Source organism: Mesocricetus auratus, unplaced genomic scaffold (assembly GCF_017639785.1).
Source record: "Mesocricetus auratus isolate SY011 unplaced genomic scaffold, BCM_Maur_2.0 Super-Scaffold_100004, whole genome shotgun sequence".
NCBI lineage: Eukaryota > Metazoa > Chordata > Mammalia > Rodentia > Cricetidae > Mesocricetus > Mesocricetus auratus.
Window position 1 is genome coordinate 58,750,398 of NW_024429189.1, and position 16,688 is coordinate 58,767,085.

Sequence of the window (16,688 nt, forward strand, 5' to 3'; positions counted from 1 at the left end):
GGATCTCTGTGAATCTGAGGCCAGGCTGGTCTACATAGTGAGTTCCAGGGCATCCAGAAATACACAGAGAAACTCTGTCTTAAAAAAAAAAAAAAGGAAGAAAGAAAGAAAAGAAAAGAAAACAATAAACAAACAAATAAGAACATAGGCAAAGGGCTGGTGAGCACATTTAGTTCAGTCCCTGGCACACAGAACATGCTCAGTAAGTGTTCCCATCTTATAAGCCCTTGTTCTAGGACTGACTTTACTATATTCCAGCTTTGTATGAACAAGAGCTAGAATAGCCATAGAAAAATGCACATAGGCATTTGTGAATGGTGTTAGTTCTTCTGTGTGCTAGAAAACAGTGATGAGATGTGGATTTTGTAATGTTCACATAAGCATTAAAGCCTGGTGAAATATCCTGAAATGGGACCAGTCAGATAATAGTCTCACTCAGTGGGAAGTTAAGAGGGAGATGAAAGGGCAAATTTTGAGGGGAGGGATACATTTTCTAGTAACTTAAATATGTCTCTTCAATTGACTCTTTCCAATATATTAACCTTTTTCTTCCTCCAACAAAGGAATGGCTGCATTGAATGGCGGTCTGGGCAGCAGTGGCCTTTCCAATGGCACTGGGAGCACCATGGAGGCCCTCACCCAGGCATATTCTGGTATCCAGCAATATGCTGCTGCAGCACTCCCCACGCTGTACAACCAGAATTTATTGACACAGCAGAGTATCGGTGCTGCTGGAAGCCAGAAGGAAGGTGAGTGCACCAGAACTGGAAGGTGGGGTTTGGGGCAACAGAATACAGGTGGTCAGACTAAACTTTTTCCAGTCAAGGCCAAGAACAAACTGAGAATGACTATGAAGTACAGTGCTTTTGCAATTTGGGGGTGGGAGGGATCAGAATCATTGCAGATCCTCTTGGGCTAGAGCTTAGCTTTTAAACAATGAAATAAACAGACACTGTAATTACTGCATGTGTCATGTGACAAGAATCTTCTTTAGTTAGGATCTTCTCTGGGTTATGACTCTGTCAGAGGATTGTTTGATATCCCTTTTAGGTATATCATTTGACATTTTCCTTTCTGATGAATGAGATACTGAGATGTGATGGGATAGAGTGAGATAGTCAGTAGGTTTGATGGAGTGAGAAATGTGTCCTTTAAGTGAAATTAAATTTAGGAGAGATAGTGGTCCTGCTAGCACCTTAGTATTCCGTTTGACTGGGTTTTTATAACCACAACTTGATAAGGTTAGGCACTAATATAAAAAAACAAGTAGCCTTTTTGGCTTTAGTATGTGAACGAGTATTAAGAGAGGTAGAGCCGGGCGTTGGTGGCCCACGCCTTTAATCCCAGCACTCGGGAGGCAGAGGCAGGCGGATCTCTGTGAGTTCGAGGCCAGCCTGGTCTACAAGAGCTAGTTCCAGGACAGCCTCCAAAGCCACAGAGAAACCCTGTCTCAAAAACCAAAAAAAAAAAAAAAAAGAGAGAGGTGGAAGGTGTGAGAAAGCAAACCAAGTGTGTGTGTAGGAGAAAGAGTAATAGTGGCACAGACATGGCAAGTGCATGGACCTGGGGGCAATAAAGTCTTTTCTTTTTACTAGGATACAGTTTAGGTATGGTTAAATTCAAAATTCACTCATTTTCTATAATAAGGCTTTAAGAGTTTATTCAGTGCTGAAACTACTACCACAGTGGGAGCATATTTATCAATACCTACCAGCAACTCCCTAGCATCCCCCTGTTATTTGTTACTCCAATTCTTGCCTCTGGCACTACCAGCCTGTTTGTCACCCCTTTAGTATCCAGAAACCTTTTTTGTTTTGATTGTTTAGTCTTCCCTGAGATAGGGTTTCACTGCATAATAGCCCTGCTGTCCTGAAACTCACTCACCAGGCTGGCCTCTGCCTCCAGAGTGCTGGGATTAAAGGCAAGCACCACCATCTCCTGGCTTTAAAACCTAATTTTTGTTGTTTCCTTGTTTTGTTTGGTGTTTTGTTAGCCCAGGCAGACTTGGAATTTGTTTAGATCCGCCTGTCTCAGACTCCTACCACTCAGGAAACTTGTTTTGACTATGTAACCCATTTTACCCTCTTTTCCTTATTTCCTTGTGTTTTCCATTTTCTGTATTACTACTATACATGAGGGTCTACCTTCTTCCCAATCCCTGTATACCCTCTTTGGCAAGGTGGGACTTTAATATCCTTCCACAAACCAGGAATAGTGGCGCATGCCTTTAATCCCAGCATTTGGGAGGCAAAGGCAGGAGGATCTCTGTGAGTCTGAGGCCAGCAGCCTGGTGTACATAGTTATAGGACAGCCAGAGCTACATAATGAGACCTTATCTTGAAAAACAACACAACTTTATTCCCAGCACTTGGAAGGCAGAGACAGGTGGATCTCTGTGAGTTCAAGGACAGCCAAAGCTGTTACACAGAGAAACTGTCTCAAAAACCAAAACAAAACAAAGAAAAAAAAAAGACATCTTTTTATGATGTCTGCTCTGATTTTGGATTTACTGCTAGGTTTCTGCCTTGTATTGAGAGATCAGCTTAGTTCCCCTCAAAGAATAAATTTGTTGATTTTTTTGTTTGTTTGTTTTTTTGCTAGTTTTTTGCTAGTGTTAGTATAGATGGGAATGAGAAACCATAGGCCCTGGCTGATGAGCATGCTTAACACTGATATTCTTCCAATCAACGGATATTTGAAGGTCCAGAGGGAGCCAACCTGTTCATCTATCACCTGCCCCAGGAGTTTGGAGACCAGGACCTGCTGCAGATGTTTATGCCCTTTGGGAATGTCGTGTCTGCCAAGGTTTTCATAGACAAGCAGACAAACCTGAGCAAGTGTTTTGGTATGTTGACTTCTCTTGGTGTCAGAATGGGGCAGTGTTTTGCCACTGAGAAAGACAGAAGCTGCTGACAAATTCAGAGGAAGCTGATTTTGAATTTGACCTCAGCGGATCATGGGATCTCTTTTTATAGTGGAGGTGGTGATTTCTGCTAGCAGTACTGGTCTAAAGGTGGTACTGCTGAGAACCTAATTGTTTTTAATTGCCAGAATTTTCATATCTGCTGAGAACAGTTGAGATTTGAGACTAAATACATAAGATAACTTCTTGCATAAGGAGGATTGAGACTCCTTGCCTTCCTAAGTCTCTCACCTAGGTTTCTGCTTGGCCACACAGGTTTTGTAAGTTACGACAATCCTGTCTCAGCTCAAGCTGCCATCCAGTCCATGAACGGCTTTCAGATTGGAATGAAGAGGCTTAAAGTGCAGCTCAAACGTTCGAAGAATGATAGCAAGCCCTACTGAGAGTGCTCCCCTCTGAGACTGGAGTGAGAAGATCTTCTGGTAAGTGGGGGAGGAGCACCCTTAATCATTCGAAGCCCTAAGGCTGTGTGTTGACAGCCCTGGACCCTGATCCCTGCCACTCTCGCAGGCACAGCTTGCTCTGAAGACTCAGCTACTGCCTTCTGTGGGAGTGTCGCTTCGTACAGAGGACAAGTTTGTGCTTTGGTTTCCAGTGTTTTACTTTGGAGTTTAGGTGCCATATCCTGGGGGTTTTTTTTTTTTTGTTTGTTTGTTTCGTTTTGTTTCTTTTTCCTTTATTTAAAGTTTGCTGTGTTTGTAACCAGTATGTTGAAAAGGACCAACACCAGTCCACCCTGAGGAAGGGGGAAATGCTTTAAAGATAATCAGAGTATGCCCCAAACCACTGAAAGAGAGAGGACTGAGCAGAACAGAGAGTTGATCCTCCAAATCCCTCTCCTGAGTGCAAGGGTGGGTAAGGTCTAATGAACTACAGGGGCAGAGTGGATGAGGTGGCTTGGCATCTAGACCCCTTCATAACTAGCTGCTTTCTGTGGAAATGCTAAGCTTATGCCACCTAGTTTTCTGATTTTTGTCCTGGATTTCTGCCCTTTCCTAAAAGGGGGTCTGTAAGTCTCAGGAAATAAAGCACTTCTTAATTTAGTGTGAAATATGCAAATAACAGGGAGATACCCATTACTAGCCATCCCAGTCCACCATTGGTATTATATTGCCCTGCTGGTGGTTGTTTGGGGGAAGCAGCCAAAGAGGTCATTTCTAGTTTATTTCAGTGTGAAGTTAGACCATTGCCCATTTCCAGCAGTTTATTTTGAAGAAAGTTTATGAAAGTTCACCACAGCAGGGAATATTGCCTCCTTCCCCAGCCACAATTTTCTCATGAGGGCACATCTAAGAAGCTTTTGCAGCATCTAGCTACATGGGTGCTGCTCACAGGCAGAGCAATCAGAAGCCATCTGATGGGGGGAGGGGACCTGCTTCTTGATGTACCCCGGTCAGGGTCTCTTCAAGCTGTATTTGAGCAGAGCCTAGTAGTCAAGAAGGTGCCTCTTTGATGAAGGTATCCCAGAGGTTGTGTTTCCACAGAGGTCTGACAAGCCTCTCCTAGCCACTCTAGCCCCATCTTCTGCCCTTGGAGACAGAAGAGAGTAACAGGACGTTTACAGGCTCCATATGGATTTAGTATTCATTTACCTCAGTATTAACTCATGTCATTTTGTCATCATGCTTACAGTTAGCTCCCTGCTGCCTTTCACCGGTGTTAACTCCAGTGTTTGCCAGTGTCCCACACAGCATCTGGGCTCTGCTTTTGCTCTAAGAAATGCTGTTGGGGATGTGCATCTGAGCAGAGGTAGCCCATAACCATATGACTATTGGCCACAGCCAGGGCTTGGGTTCCAAGGTCCTTGAAAGCATAAACTTCACAAGTTAAAAGTGTTGACTCCTAGCCGCAGAGATTAGAAGAAGAAAAAGTCTAGCCTGTTTTTAAGTCAGTTGGGGACACTTCTGCTTGTCATGCTGTCCCTGTAGGTAACATATAGGGATTGACCATCTTGCTGTTGTACAGGTAGTTATTAGTGTTGGATTATCCCATTGAAGCTGGAACAGCTCTTCTCTGCTCGTAGTGATAAGTTGGGTCTGTTGTCCTCTTAAAAACATGAAATAATACACTTCTTAAACTGAACCACGTAAACTTGAATTTTGCGCAATGGGAGAAAAGTGTCCTGTGTTTCAAGATAAAATTGTTCTAAAGGCTTCCAGGGTAATGATGGGATTTTTAAAAATAAATGCAAAAAAATAAAAAATAAAAATAAAAAAACTTAAAAAGGAAAAAAAAATGCTAGGTTGGGCAGGCACTGTTCTGAATCCCAACCAGCCGGAACCAAGAATGTCGTTTCTATTTTTATAGAAGTTTTATACAGCTCCAGGGTGGAGAATATTTATTACCTAAATTATATCTCTGGAAAAGGCCAGGATTTTGTAGAATCCAGAATGTGATTGTTGTACACACGAAGTGCTGTGTATGATTGAAACTACTGACTTTCTGTGACCATTTGCAGCCCAGGTAACCTGTCCAAGGGGAAGGCTAACATTAATGCTGTGAATCGGCTGAGGCGAGAGCTGTGCTCCATAGGGTGCTGCCAGCGCTGTGCTCCCTGACCTTCTGTTCTGTCTTCCTCCTTGCCAGAACACCACATTCTGCCCTCTATCTCCATTTCACCATTTGTCCACAGATTTGTCCTGTGCTCTGGGACCTTATGAAACCACCTTCCTAATGATATTAGAGGCAAAGGTGACCCCCCCTCTCCATTGGAACAGACCCCATACTTCATACGTAGTTGTGGCTCTAAAGGAGCACTGGCCCCAGCAGAGCAGTGGTGTGCCCAGCCAGCCCACCGGCTACAGAGACCATGTAACTCTGTTCTCACTCTTTGCCCGTTGCGTAAGCACAGCAGTAGCACTGCCCTTGAGCACAGTTCTCTCCCCAGGCCAAAGATGGTTTTGTTGAAGAAGCTGCTCCCCTGTAAGTCTTGATGTGAAAGGACTCAGCTCAGAGTGGAGACTGAAGTGAAGTCTTAAGCAGTCCCTTTCTGTTGTGTGAAGGTTTCACTTACAGTGTGTTTTCTGCTGTAGTTTGTTATTTGAATTTCATCATGCCGTTAATTTGCCTTCGCTGCAGCCCGACCACTATCTCCTGGGCTCCACATGAGTGGCCAGGGCCTATGTGGAAGCTTAGGGCTTGGATTTCTGGGAACAAAGGGCCATCCCAAGATTGAGCAAGAAACTCTGGTCTTCTACCCCAAATAATCTCCCTTCCACTGTAGTCAGCATCTTTCCTCCCCTCCCCTCCCCTCCCCTCCCCTCCCCTCCCCTCCCCTCCCCGGTCTCACCAGGTAGTGGGAAAGCAGCTGAGGCCCTGCTTACCCCAGGGGCTGTCTTGATGTAGTAGGTGCTTCACACGAAATCCAAGCCTTAGTTTCCCCTCTGTCTCTGGCAGGTGGATGTTCTCTTGGTGTCCTCCATGTCCTTTTGAACTTTTCCCTGTGTCCATTGTTAGCATGTGCAAAAGTCCCTGTCGTTCCCACCCCTGCCCTTCCCCACCTCCTCATTTCAGGGCTGTACACAGTGAGTGTCCTGTTCTCTCTCTGTTTGGATGTATTGCTCTGTGTAACTCAGTGGATCTCCCTCTTTCTGGTTTGTTTTTTTTTCTAGATTCCTGCCGTTTGTTCATCGTTGTGCCTAAAGCATGTCGATGTGGCGTCAAGTACATCGTCCAAATCCCTGTCTCTTCAGCTTCTCTGATGCTTGAACTCTCACCTTTGACCTTGTGTTGACCTTTGATGCTGATGTGTATTTTATTATGTTTGTTTCTTTCTTTGTTTTTTCTTTTTTCTTTCCTTTTTTTTCCCTTTTGTGCTGCCAAAATTGGTTTTGCTAGAACGACTGCTGAAGGGAAAAATATTTAAACTTGCATTTGAATATAAAAAAAATCTATTTTTCTAGAACTTCATAAGATAACCACTTGATTTTGTGATTCCAGTTCTTTGTAACTGTCTCAGAGCAGCCCTACTAGCACATGCCGTGTGGTGTTTGTACCCTGTGAACACACAGCCAGTCCGCTTCCAGGCTTTGTTCCTCTGTGTGCTTAGTTTTAAAGACAACTTTGAAATAAACAATGAAATAAACGATGTCACTAAAATCTTTGAGGCTCCTGAACACATTTTGCTGGTACAGTTTTGGGGCTTGAGGAGACCACATATGTTATTATTAATTTTTGGTTTTCTGAGTTTTCAGCTGCAGAAAACACCTGAAATACCCCCATCCCATTTCCTTTTCACTGAGGCTGAGGTTTGGGCCCCAGCTAACCTTTTTGTTTTCCCTTTGTGGTTCTTCCTGAAGCAGCCCTGCAGGGAAGCCCTGGGGTCCATCCCCCCCATTCCCCAGCTCAACCAGCTTACATCCATGCTTATTCCTACAGTCTCCACAGCAAAATGTGATGCTTTGAAATTTTTTTGGGTTTTGTGTTGTTTTTGCCTTTTTGCTTTGAATTTTTCCTTTCCTACTAAGATTATGCCCAGAAAAAACACGTTGTGCATGTTTCCTGCTGTTTCTTCACACCTTCGTACGTATCACCTTCACCTCTCTGTTTTCTATAGTTTGTGCAAAAACTGACTGATTTAAAGGGTTTCAAAGAAGATGTTTTAAATTGTTATGGGGTTGATTTTTTTTTTCTCTAGATTGTATTGTTTTATTTTGAAGTGGCAACTTTCTCCTCTATTGCCCTTAGAGTGTTTGCCTGTGCACTTAGACTGTCACTCTTTATGGCCTCCAGGTCACAGTAGGGCATCCAAGAGGCTGGCTGCTCTGCTCAGGGAGTACGGGGGGGCGCTGCAGAGAGGCAGAAGCAGAACCAAAGGTGACTGTGGGTAGGCAGGAGGCTTAGCACATCAAGGCTATATCACAGAGGAGGGAGGGGTGCTGTGCTCCTAACTACCCAGAGGAAGCCGTCTGTGCACTGAGTGGCAATACACCTGCCTGCTCTTTTCCTAGGTGACAAGCACAATAAATACTACAGTCTTCACACTGTTTACAGCCCTGGGCACCAACCACCCCATACTGGCTCTTCACGATGGCTCTGCTCTTACTTAGCGAGTAGAGTTGGGGTAAGGGCAAGAATTTGTTTTTAAATTGGGTGAAGAGCCAAATAGCTACTGTCCCCAGGTGCCAGGCCAGCCAGTTCTTTGGTTTCCTAAGGGAAACTTACCCTCTTGTCTTGTAGCACCACCCAGCCGCAGGGTCTTGGGGACTTGCAAGAATGTGAATAGAAGAGGAGAGGCTAGAGGAAATTAGTGGACAGGGATGATGGGTCTATGAAGAGCAGAGGCCGCAGGGAGGGTTTTTGACAGATCCCACTGAAACTTAAGCACTGGTGGGAGGAGAGTGGAAGCAAGATTATCCAGGGAAGGGTGGCAAGGTGCAGCAAGGGGTGGGGTGGGGTGGGGTGGGGAAGCATTGAAGAGCATCGTCACACCCAGGTGATGAAGAAGGACGCACGCCAGCAGAGTTTCTGCTCTGGGACCCCCCACAGGTTGCCTAATATATTATGCTTGAGGCCACCTTACTAGGAAGAAAAGGCAGCCAAGTGGAGGACCCCTGTAGGTAGGCTGCTCAGTGTCCTGGAAGGGGTGGTGTGGGATGGAATGAAGCCAGACCCCTAGCCTGAGAGAGCCTGCTGTGTGCCCCACAGTCTGATTGCACAGAGCCGCCTCTGTTGGCAGGGGGCGCTGCGGCTCCCCTCCCTGTGTATTGAGAAGCTGTGTTTGCCAATATATTTTGCTTTCAATTCCAAGAGGAGCTCTGGGAAAAACCTGTGGATAAAACCAAATGCCAAATGTTGGACATTGTTTCCTTTTCCTTTTCTCTGATTGTTTTAATTGTTCTGTAGTGGTTTTAATGGATTTGAGACCCTGGAGCGGCAGCTGCCTTTCTGATTTCCAGCTGCTTTTTGTGAATAATTTAAAAAGAAAAAAAAAAGAAACTTTACATTTTGGAGACAAACCTGTGTGAGTTTTTTATTGGTACAAACGTTGTATTTAACACTAGGGGTTTTGTACAGTTTTTTGCCTTTTCTACTAGAAAACAATGTAAAGTGATTTCACAATGTGAAGAGAAAAAAATTGCCACTATGACCAAACGCACAGTCTGTTCTGCAGCAACAACGGGATTCAATCAACTCAAAGTCGTGATTCAGCCGTAGAAATGCTTTTCCTTGACCTTGTTTGAGCTTTCCTTTTTTCCTGTTTGATTTACAAAAGATGTCTTTTTTTTGTGTGTGTGAACTTGTGTTGTACTCTGTAGAAAATTATGGATTTTGCTTTAATGGTTTTAAAAAAAAAAAGGGCAAGAAGAGCCCTTATCGCTTTTCTTACCTAATCACAGTTTGTGTAGTGGATTTAAAAAGAAAAAAGTTGTTAAAAGTTTGGAGCAAGGGAGTATGTGTTTAAAAGGACTCTCCTTCCTTTTTTTGTGTGTTTTTCCTTTTGTCCCAATGGGGAACCTAAATCTGTTTTAATTGCACAGACACACGGACAAAAAGTCATTTTGTATCTGCCAAGTGTGGTACCTTCCTTTGTTTATTTGCTATTAAACTGTTTGAGAAGAACTAATGTGTTGAGAGTTGTTGATTGTCGAGGCCAAGAAGTGGGGATTTGGGGGACTTTCATGTTGGTGTACCTGATGATGGTTAAGCAGAACCCACACAACAAAGATACTGAAGGAAGATAACAGTTTCTCTCCAGAAAACAATCTGCCTGGCCTGTCTGCATGTTACAAGGTCCCCACAACATGAAATACCTTGAACATTTTGGCAGCCTTTGTTTTCTTTGTTAGTGGTTGCCATACCACAGAACTGGTTCAGACCAGCTGTTGCTGGAGCTCCTCCTCCTACTGATGGCCCATGTGAATTCTATACCATGGCCTTTTCTTCAAGCCTTCAGTTTCCAGTCCCAAAAGTAATTATACCGGGACAGAGAGATGGATGGTTCAGTGGCTGCTCTTTCAGAGGTGCTGAGTTCAATTTCCAGCACCCACATGGTGGATGCCCTCTTCCGGAATGTACGTATACATGCAGAGCACTCCTTTAAGATATCTTCATATAACTCCAGGTATTCTAGATCATTCTCTAACGAAGTTCTGCCTAGGGCTGCCTTTGAGTTCTGAGAAGTTGCAGTTCAGCTGCTGGACCTAAAGAGGCTTAGGCTCTCTGGCTGCACAACAGGCAGAGTTCCTCTGTGTAGCCCTGGCTGTGCTGGAATGCCCTCTGTAGACCAGGCTGGTCTCGAACTCACAGAGATCTGCCTGGCTCTGCCTCCCAAGTGCTGGGATTAAAAGCATTCACCATCACTGCCTGGCCAGGACTTGTTTCTTATCCAGTCCTTTACTGCCACTGTCCTTCTTACACGGAGAGTCCCAACAACTCTGGGTAGTCCAGTCCTCATGGAACTGAAGCCTCTCTGGAAGCTACAACTGCTACATGGTGGTGGGTGGGCCAGACGTCAACCCTCTTCTCAGTGCCCCGCTATTTGAGATATGTCTGCGGTGTGGGTATCATTTATTGAGTACTACCCCGTAGGGATGTTTACCTGTTTCTGGTGCCTAGTGGTATACTAGCATAGTCTAGTTTCTGAGAAATAGGGCAGAAAAGAAGCCTCTCTTTTATCCCAATTATTTCCTAGACAGAGTACCATTTGATGTTGTTCTGTGGCCCAGGCCTTTAATCCCAGTGTTTGGGAGGCAGAGGCAGGTGGATCTCTGAGCCAAGGCCAGCCTGGTTTACGGAGTGAATTCTAGAACAGCCAGGGATACAAAGAGAAGCCCTGTCTTGGGGGAGTGGGGTGGAGATCTTGTCAACCAAATCTTGCCTTTAATTGCTCCTCTTCGTGTCTCCATTTTTTTTTTGTTCTTTTTTTTTTCCCCTCTCAAGATGGAGTCTTGTCATATAACCCCAGCCTCTCCCTAATGTACTTCCATTACTGACTTTAAGAATGTGTTCAAAATCAGAAGTTTGCAGGTGGTGGTGTAGCTCAATGGTAGACTGTTAGGACATATGGGGCCCTGAGTTTGATCCTATAAAAATGGAACCAGAACTTTATATGAGTCTCAGATAGTTGCTATTACTAATGTTAGTTGGACTATTTGCTGCAGCGAGGAGATGTGGGAAACAAAGGAATCTCATTATATATTCCATCTTTACAACATTGCTAAGCTATATTCATTGCTTCCCTCCCCATTTACATACTAAATTCTGTTAAAAGCAACTGTGCTGTGGGCAGTCAGAATTAGACTAGGCCACCCAGTTCCCAAGCCCTTCTCTTAACCACTGCCAAGGAGTAATGTCTCAAAAGCAAATACAGTTGCAGAGATCCCCCAGGTTCCAATGAGAATAGACTTGGGGGGCCTTTAGCACTCAGAGCATCTCCCCCCACCCCCAGAGGACTACAGCTGTCTCGTTGGGTTGTTTTGATGTTAGAGGATATTACTAGTCACTATTGTTCCTGCATAGTACCACCTGTGGGAGTCAAGGATCCTTTGGGGTATTTCTCTACTGGATCTCCTGTCCAGCTCTTGCCTATGTATCTATGTTTGTTTACTTTTGAGGCTGAGTCTCACTACATAGCCCTGGCTGGTATGGAACTCCCTATGTAGATCAGGTTGATTTCAAACTCATGGTTCTGGCGTTAAAGGTGTGAGCTACCACTCTTGCCCTTAATGGTTTGGGGGTTGGTATCTTTGATTTTTGAGACAGCATTTGTAGGGGTGAGCCTACAATATTGCCCACGCCCAAACGGGCATGGACAGGAGATGGGCACAAGTGAGATATTTAAGGAAAGGAAAAGGAAAACCTCGCTCTCTCTTGGAATCGAACCACGTTCCCAGAGCTTCTATCCCTCTTCATCTTGTAAGTATATCAAATAAAAATTTTAGACCTATTTTTCAGATAGCGTTATTATCATCTTCAAGCATTTCTTAATTTGGCTCTGGCTGTCCTGGAACTCACTCTGTAGACCAGGGTAGCTTTGAACTCACAGAGACCCATTTGTCTCTGCTTCCTGAGTGCTGTGAACAGACATTCACCTGCCTCTGCCTCCTGAGTGCTGTGACTTGCTTCTGCCTCCTGGGTTCTAGTAAAGGCTTGACTTACTTTGTTTTCAGGTATTATTTTTACCCGCATATGTGTATATATGCCTGTATATAAACGCACACCCCACATGTATGTTTGGTTCCCACAGATGTCAGAAGAGGTAGGCAGATCACACGGAACTGGTTTAGGTACAAAGCGCTGAGAGAACTCCAGTGTGGATGCTGGGAATGGCCTGAGTGTGTGGATGTGTTTGTGCATGTGAGAGAAACATACATGTATATGTGTGTCAGAGGACAGCTTTCAAGAGTGATCTGTCCTGTGTGGGACCCAGTAGTCATATCCATCAGGCTTGGCAACAAGTCCTTTTCTCACTCAGCCATCTTGGCCTTTTGTTTGCTTTTAGTTTTGAGGCAGGATATCTTTTTTTTTTTTTTTTTTAGATAGGTTTTTTTCCTACTGAGCGGTGGTGTTGAACACCTTCAATCCCAGCACTCTGGAGGCAGGTTGATCTAGAGTGAGTTCCAAGACAGGCTCCATAGCTATAGAGAAACCCTGGGGGGGGGCGTTCACAACTGAGAGTGGTGGCACATGCCTTTGATCCCAGCAGAGACAGGTAGATCTGAGTTCAAGGCCAATCTGATCTACAGAGTGAGTTCCAGTGTTGGCTGCTGTGCTTCTGCTGTGAGGAGACCATAAACTAGGGAACTCATGAAAGGAATCATTTAATTGGGGGTTTGCTTAGTAAGTCTGTGGCCCATCATGATGGGAAGGGTGCATGGCAGACAGCTCACAACTGCTTATAACCCCATCTCCAAGGCATTCAACACTTTTGACCTCCATGGGTACCTACCTGCATTCATGGGTACATACCCCCAAACAATACATGTATGTAAACACTAATATCTACCTGAACTGTTAAGCTACCTGAAAAAGCTAGTCCTAACCAAAACGTCCCAAATGGGCAAATGATGGACACCCAGTTTCAGAAGCTAGAAATTCAAGATGTTCAAGAATTGGTCTAGCCTGGGTTCATTGTTTTGTCTTTTGAGTCAAGGTTGGACATGAACTCCATTATACCAGAGATGGCCTTAAACTGATCCTTCTTCCTCCACTTTCCAAGTAGTGGATTATATGTGTGCACCACACAGTAGGATTCACGTGGTGCTCCTGTATTTAAGTTATGCTTACCAGTAATAGGAATTGAGGCTACCTCCAGTATTGTGTAACTAGTCCCTCCTTTTCAGTTGCATAATACAGTGGTGCAGTAGGTTCTGCTCTAAATTCCTCTGTACCTCAGTATGTTTCTTATTTTCATTAGTAGGTCTTTTCTAAGTCTTGTATATTATCAGTAGTAAGTCCTTCTAATTCTTATATTTTACCAGTGAAATTCTTCTTTTATTAGTAAGTCTTTTAAGACTTTCATCTTATCAATAGTAAGTCTTTCTAAGATTTCCATCTTAAGCTGGGCGTTGGTGGCACTTGCCTTTAATCCCAGCACTCGGGAGGCAGAGGCAGGTGGATCTCTGTGAGTTCGAGGCCAGCCTGGTGTACAGAGTGAGTTCCAGGACAGCCTCCAAAACAATACAGAGAAACCCTGTCTCCAAACACAAAACAAAACAAAAGGTTTGCATCTTAACAAATTAACATATCTGGCACAGTTATCAGACCACCTTTTTTTTTTTTTTTTTTTTTTTTTTACGGTTTCTCTGTATTGTTTTGGAGGCTGTCGGTCCAGCCTGGCCTCGAACTCACAGAGATCCACCTCCCTCTGCCTCCCGAGTGCTGGAATTAAAGGCGTGCGCCACCACCGTCCAGCTCAGACCACTTTTAAAAAATTAAACTATGAACTACCAAAGTGAAAATTGCTGTGATTGACATTATATCAATCCCAGATAACCTGTTTATCCCCTCATTTATTTTTCCATTTGTAAGCCACTCATAGTAGCACTAAACAGGGTCCTAACTCCATGCATTGTGATATTTCTGATTTTTAATCCCCTCCCCCCAAAAACCTAATTCCCAGGTGTCTTACCCAGTCTGATGGTGCTGACAGTATAGACTAAGATAATCATGGGTAATCACCTGCAGTGATGTTATTCCATTATCCCAGCATGAAGGGCAGGTTGGTGGGGACTACCATGGCTACTCACACACTATATGGGGAGGGGCCTGAGCTGTCTGAAGAGCTAACCTGTAGGAGAAATTCACACAGCTGGGATGAAGACTGGGCTAGGACTACCCTGCCAGCTGATAGTGGCTAGCTGTGGCTGTTCAGCATCATTGGGTAGAGGACTATGTACACAACTGGGCTCCTCGTCAGCTTTTGGTGGTGGCAGTAGCAAAAAAAGTTTGAGCCCCAAGTGGGTCTCAAGGAAGCCAAGCTGCCCTGTACTGGCATCCTGGGGAGCGAGCAGTTCTGGCGGAGGCCTTCGTGATGGGAAGTGAGGGTGGGGTGCCTAACCCCAGAGGTGTTTTGGGGCCAGGACTGAGCAGCTGCTAAATGCTGCTGTAGCAAGACTGCAGTGGAAAACCACAGACATGGGAGAACAGTCAGAGAGGTCGTCTGCGGAGGGAGCCGCATCTGGCCTCTGCAGTGGCTATGCATGCTGTGTTCACCACTTTGGCATGGTTTCATGATGCCCCATGTTGAGCGCCAGATGTAATGAATATCTAAATTCCTCCAGTATAAGAAAAACTTTGCAGAGGCAGGTGGATCTCTGTGAGTTCGAGGCCAGCCTGGTCTACAAGAGCTAGTTCCAAGACAGCCTCCAAAGCCACAGAGAAACCCTGTCTCGAAAAACAAAAAAAAACAAAAACAAAAAAACTTTGGCCGGGCAGTGGTGGTGCATACCTTTAATCCCAGCACTCAGGAGGCAGAGGCAAGCGGATCTCTGTGAGTTCGAGACCAGCCTGGTGTACAAAAGTTAGTTCCAGGACAGCCTCCAAAGCCACAGAGAAACCCTGTCTCAAAAACAACAACAACAAAAAACTGAATCAGAAACTGAAATAAAGACCTTGTTAAATCCAAGGACAGCAGAGAGTTGATTGGTTGACCCTCTCCCCACATTTTCCCCAAACCACTAGCCCCTGAAATCCCCTGGAAATTCTCTCTTCTCTTTTCCTGTCTTCTCTAGCAGACCTCCTCAGTACTCTAAGAACTTTATGACTAGTCCTGGTTAGCCAATCGATGGCTCTGTCCTTTGTTTCAAAGTGGCTTTATTGGCACAGTGGAATGGTTGTACAAAAACTCTTGCACACCCTTAGCTACATATACTTTTTATTTATTATTTTTTGATTATTTGAGAATATGCTGAAAATCCACTGAATTAGCTGCTCTATCAAAATGAACTTTGCACTGGGGCCAGAAGTGACTTAAAGGAACAGGGATGAATTCAGCTGGTGGTGTTGGCACAAGTTCTAGTGAGTCTAGTATATAAAATAGCTACTTTCAGCTTCACAGTGGTGGCGCACACCTTTAATCCTAGCACTTGGGGAGGCAGAGGCAGGCGGATTTCAATGACTTCTATGTCAACCTAGTCTAAACAAATTCCAAGACTGTCACACAGAGAAACTCTTGTGGAAAAAAGGGGGGGGCTACTTTCTCTGTAAGACTCCCACAGTTGTCTGGCATTAAAATTCACTACTAGAGAAGCTGTCAGACCAGGGTAGGGATTAGAATTGGGACACTTCAATTTTTCCTTATTCAGTGCGTGCGTGTGTGCGTGCGTGCGTGTGATGAACACACGTATGGAGGTCAGAACAACCTGTGTGGAGTTGGTTCTGTTCTGCCATGTAGGTCCCAGGCATGGAACTCCGGTTGTTAAGTTTGACAGGAAATGCTATTACTGGCCGAGCCATCTCACCAGTCCCTGGAATTGGGACACTTTTTAAACCTTCAAGGACCAAACTGTGGCCCCTGGCTATAATTTTGACATTGGGGTAGTATCATCTTTTCTCTCTAACACATAATGTTTCTTTCACTCCAGAGACTGTTCAGAGTCCTGGTCACCTAGCAAGTCCTCAAGTTCTGTAACAATCATATGAACTGGGTGCTGTTGACATTTCTTCCGCAGACCCAGTAATTTGCCCAAATTCTCTGTGCCCACACAACTAATACGGATATACAGCAAGCAGAGCCAGGCCGGTAGCCATTGTAATGTGCTGTGTGAGCCACCACACTGCTGGAGCTTCCTGACCTTGTGGAGGAGGAAACAGGCCTGGAAAGCTGCATGGATTGCCTAGGAGTTAGGGAAAGCATGCCTTTGGGAACCATGTGGACGTGTGCCCAAGTAAGTGTCTAAGTGATGGGTAAAATGCAAGAATAAAACAGGATGGGGTGGGGTTACTGGGAAGAAAGCAGAGGGGAAGCCAAGTGATGTTAGCTCAAGCTTTAATCTCAGCACATTCAGGGCTGAGGCAGGCAGATTTCTGAGTTCCAGGACAGCCAGGACTAAACAGAAACCCCGTTGAAAAACAAGAGGTGTTTCATTAGCGGAACATGGTGACTCACGCCCTTAGTATCAAGACTCTGGAGACCGAGGCAGGTGGATCTATGGGTTTAAGGCCAGCCTGCCCTACAGAGTAACTTCCAGGACAGCCAGGGCTATATAGGACCGCTGTCTCAACAAACAGAAGAAAAACACCAGGTGGTATTGGTGCATGCCAATCCCAGCACTTGGGAGGCAGAGACAGGTGGATCTGAGTTCGAGGTCAACCTGGTCTACAG

General features: G+C 44.8%; 1 protein-coding gene across 8 annotated transcripts in view; it reads left to right on the forward strand.

Moving 5' to 3' along the window:
* Nucleotides 1-16,054, forward strand: part of Celf1 (CUGBP Elav-like family member 1) — a 77,629-nt gene extending 61,575 nt beyond the window's left edge. For 6 of the 8 annotated variants that reach the window (XM_013121319.3, XM_021231997.2, XM_021231990.2 and 3 more), the window contains 4 exons: nt 564-749; nt 2,702-2,845; nt 3,179-3,345; nt 3,434-9,484. In XM_013121319.3, the coding sequence (XP_012976773.1) occupies nt 564-749; nt 2,702-2,845; nt 3,179-3,306 (458 nt within the window). In that variant the 3' untranslated portion in view covers nt 3,307-3,345; nt 3,434-9,484. Of the gene's footprint in view, nt 1-563; nt 750-2,701; nt 2,846-3,178; nt 3,346-3,433; nt 9,485-16,035 lie in introns of those variants that run through there. The other 2 variants (XM_021231986.2, XM_013121334.3) reach the window with 2 other exon arrangements.
* Nucleotides 16,055-16,688: the final 634 nt, after the last annotated feature.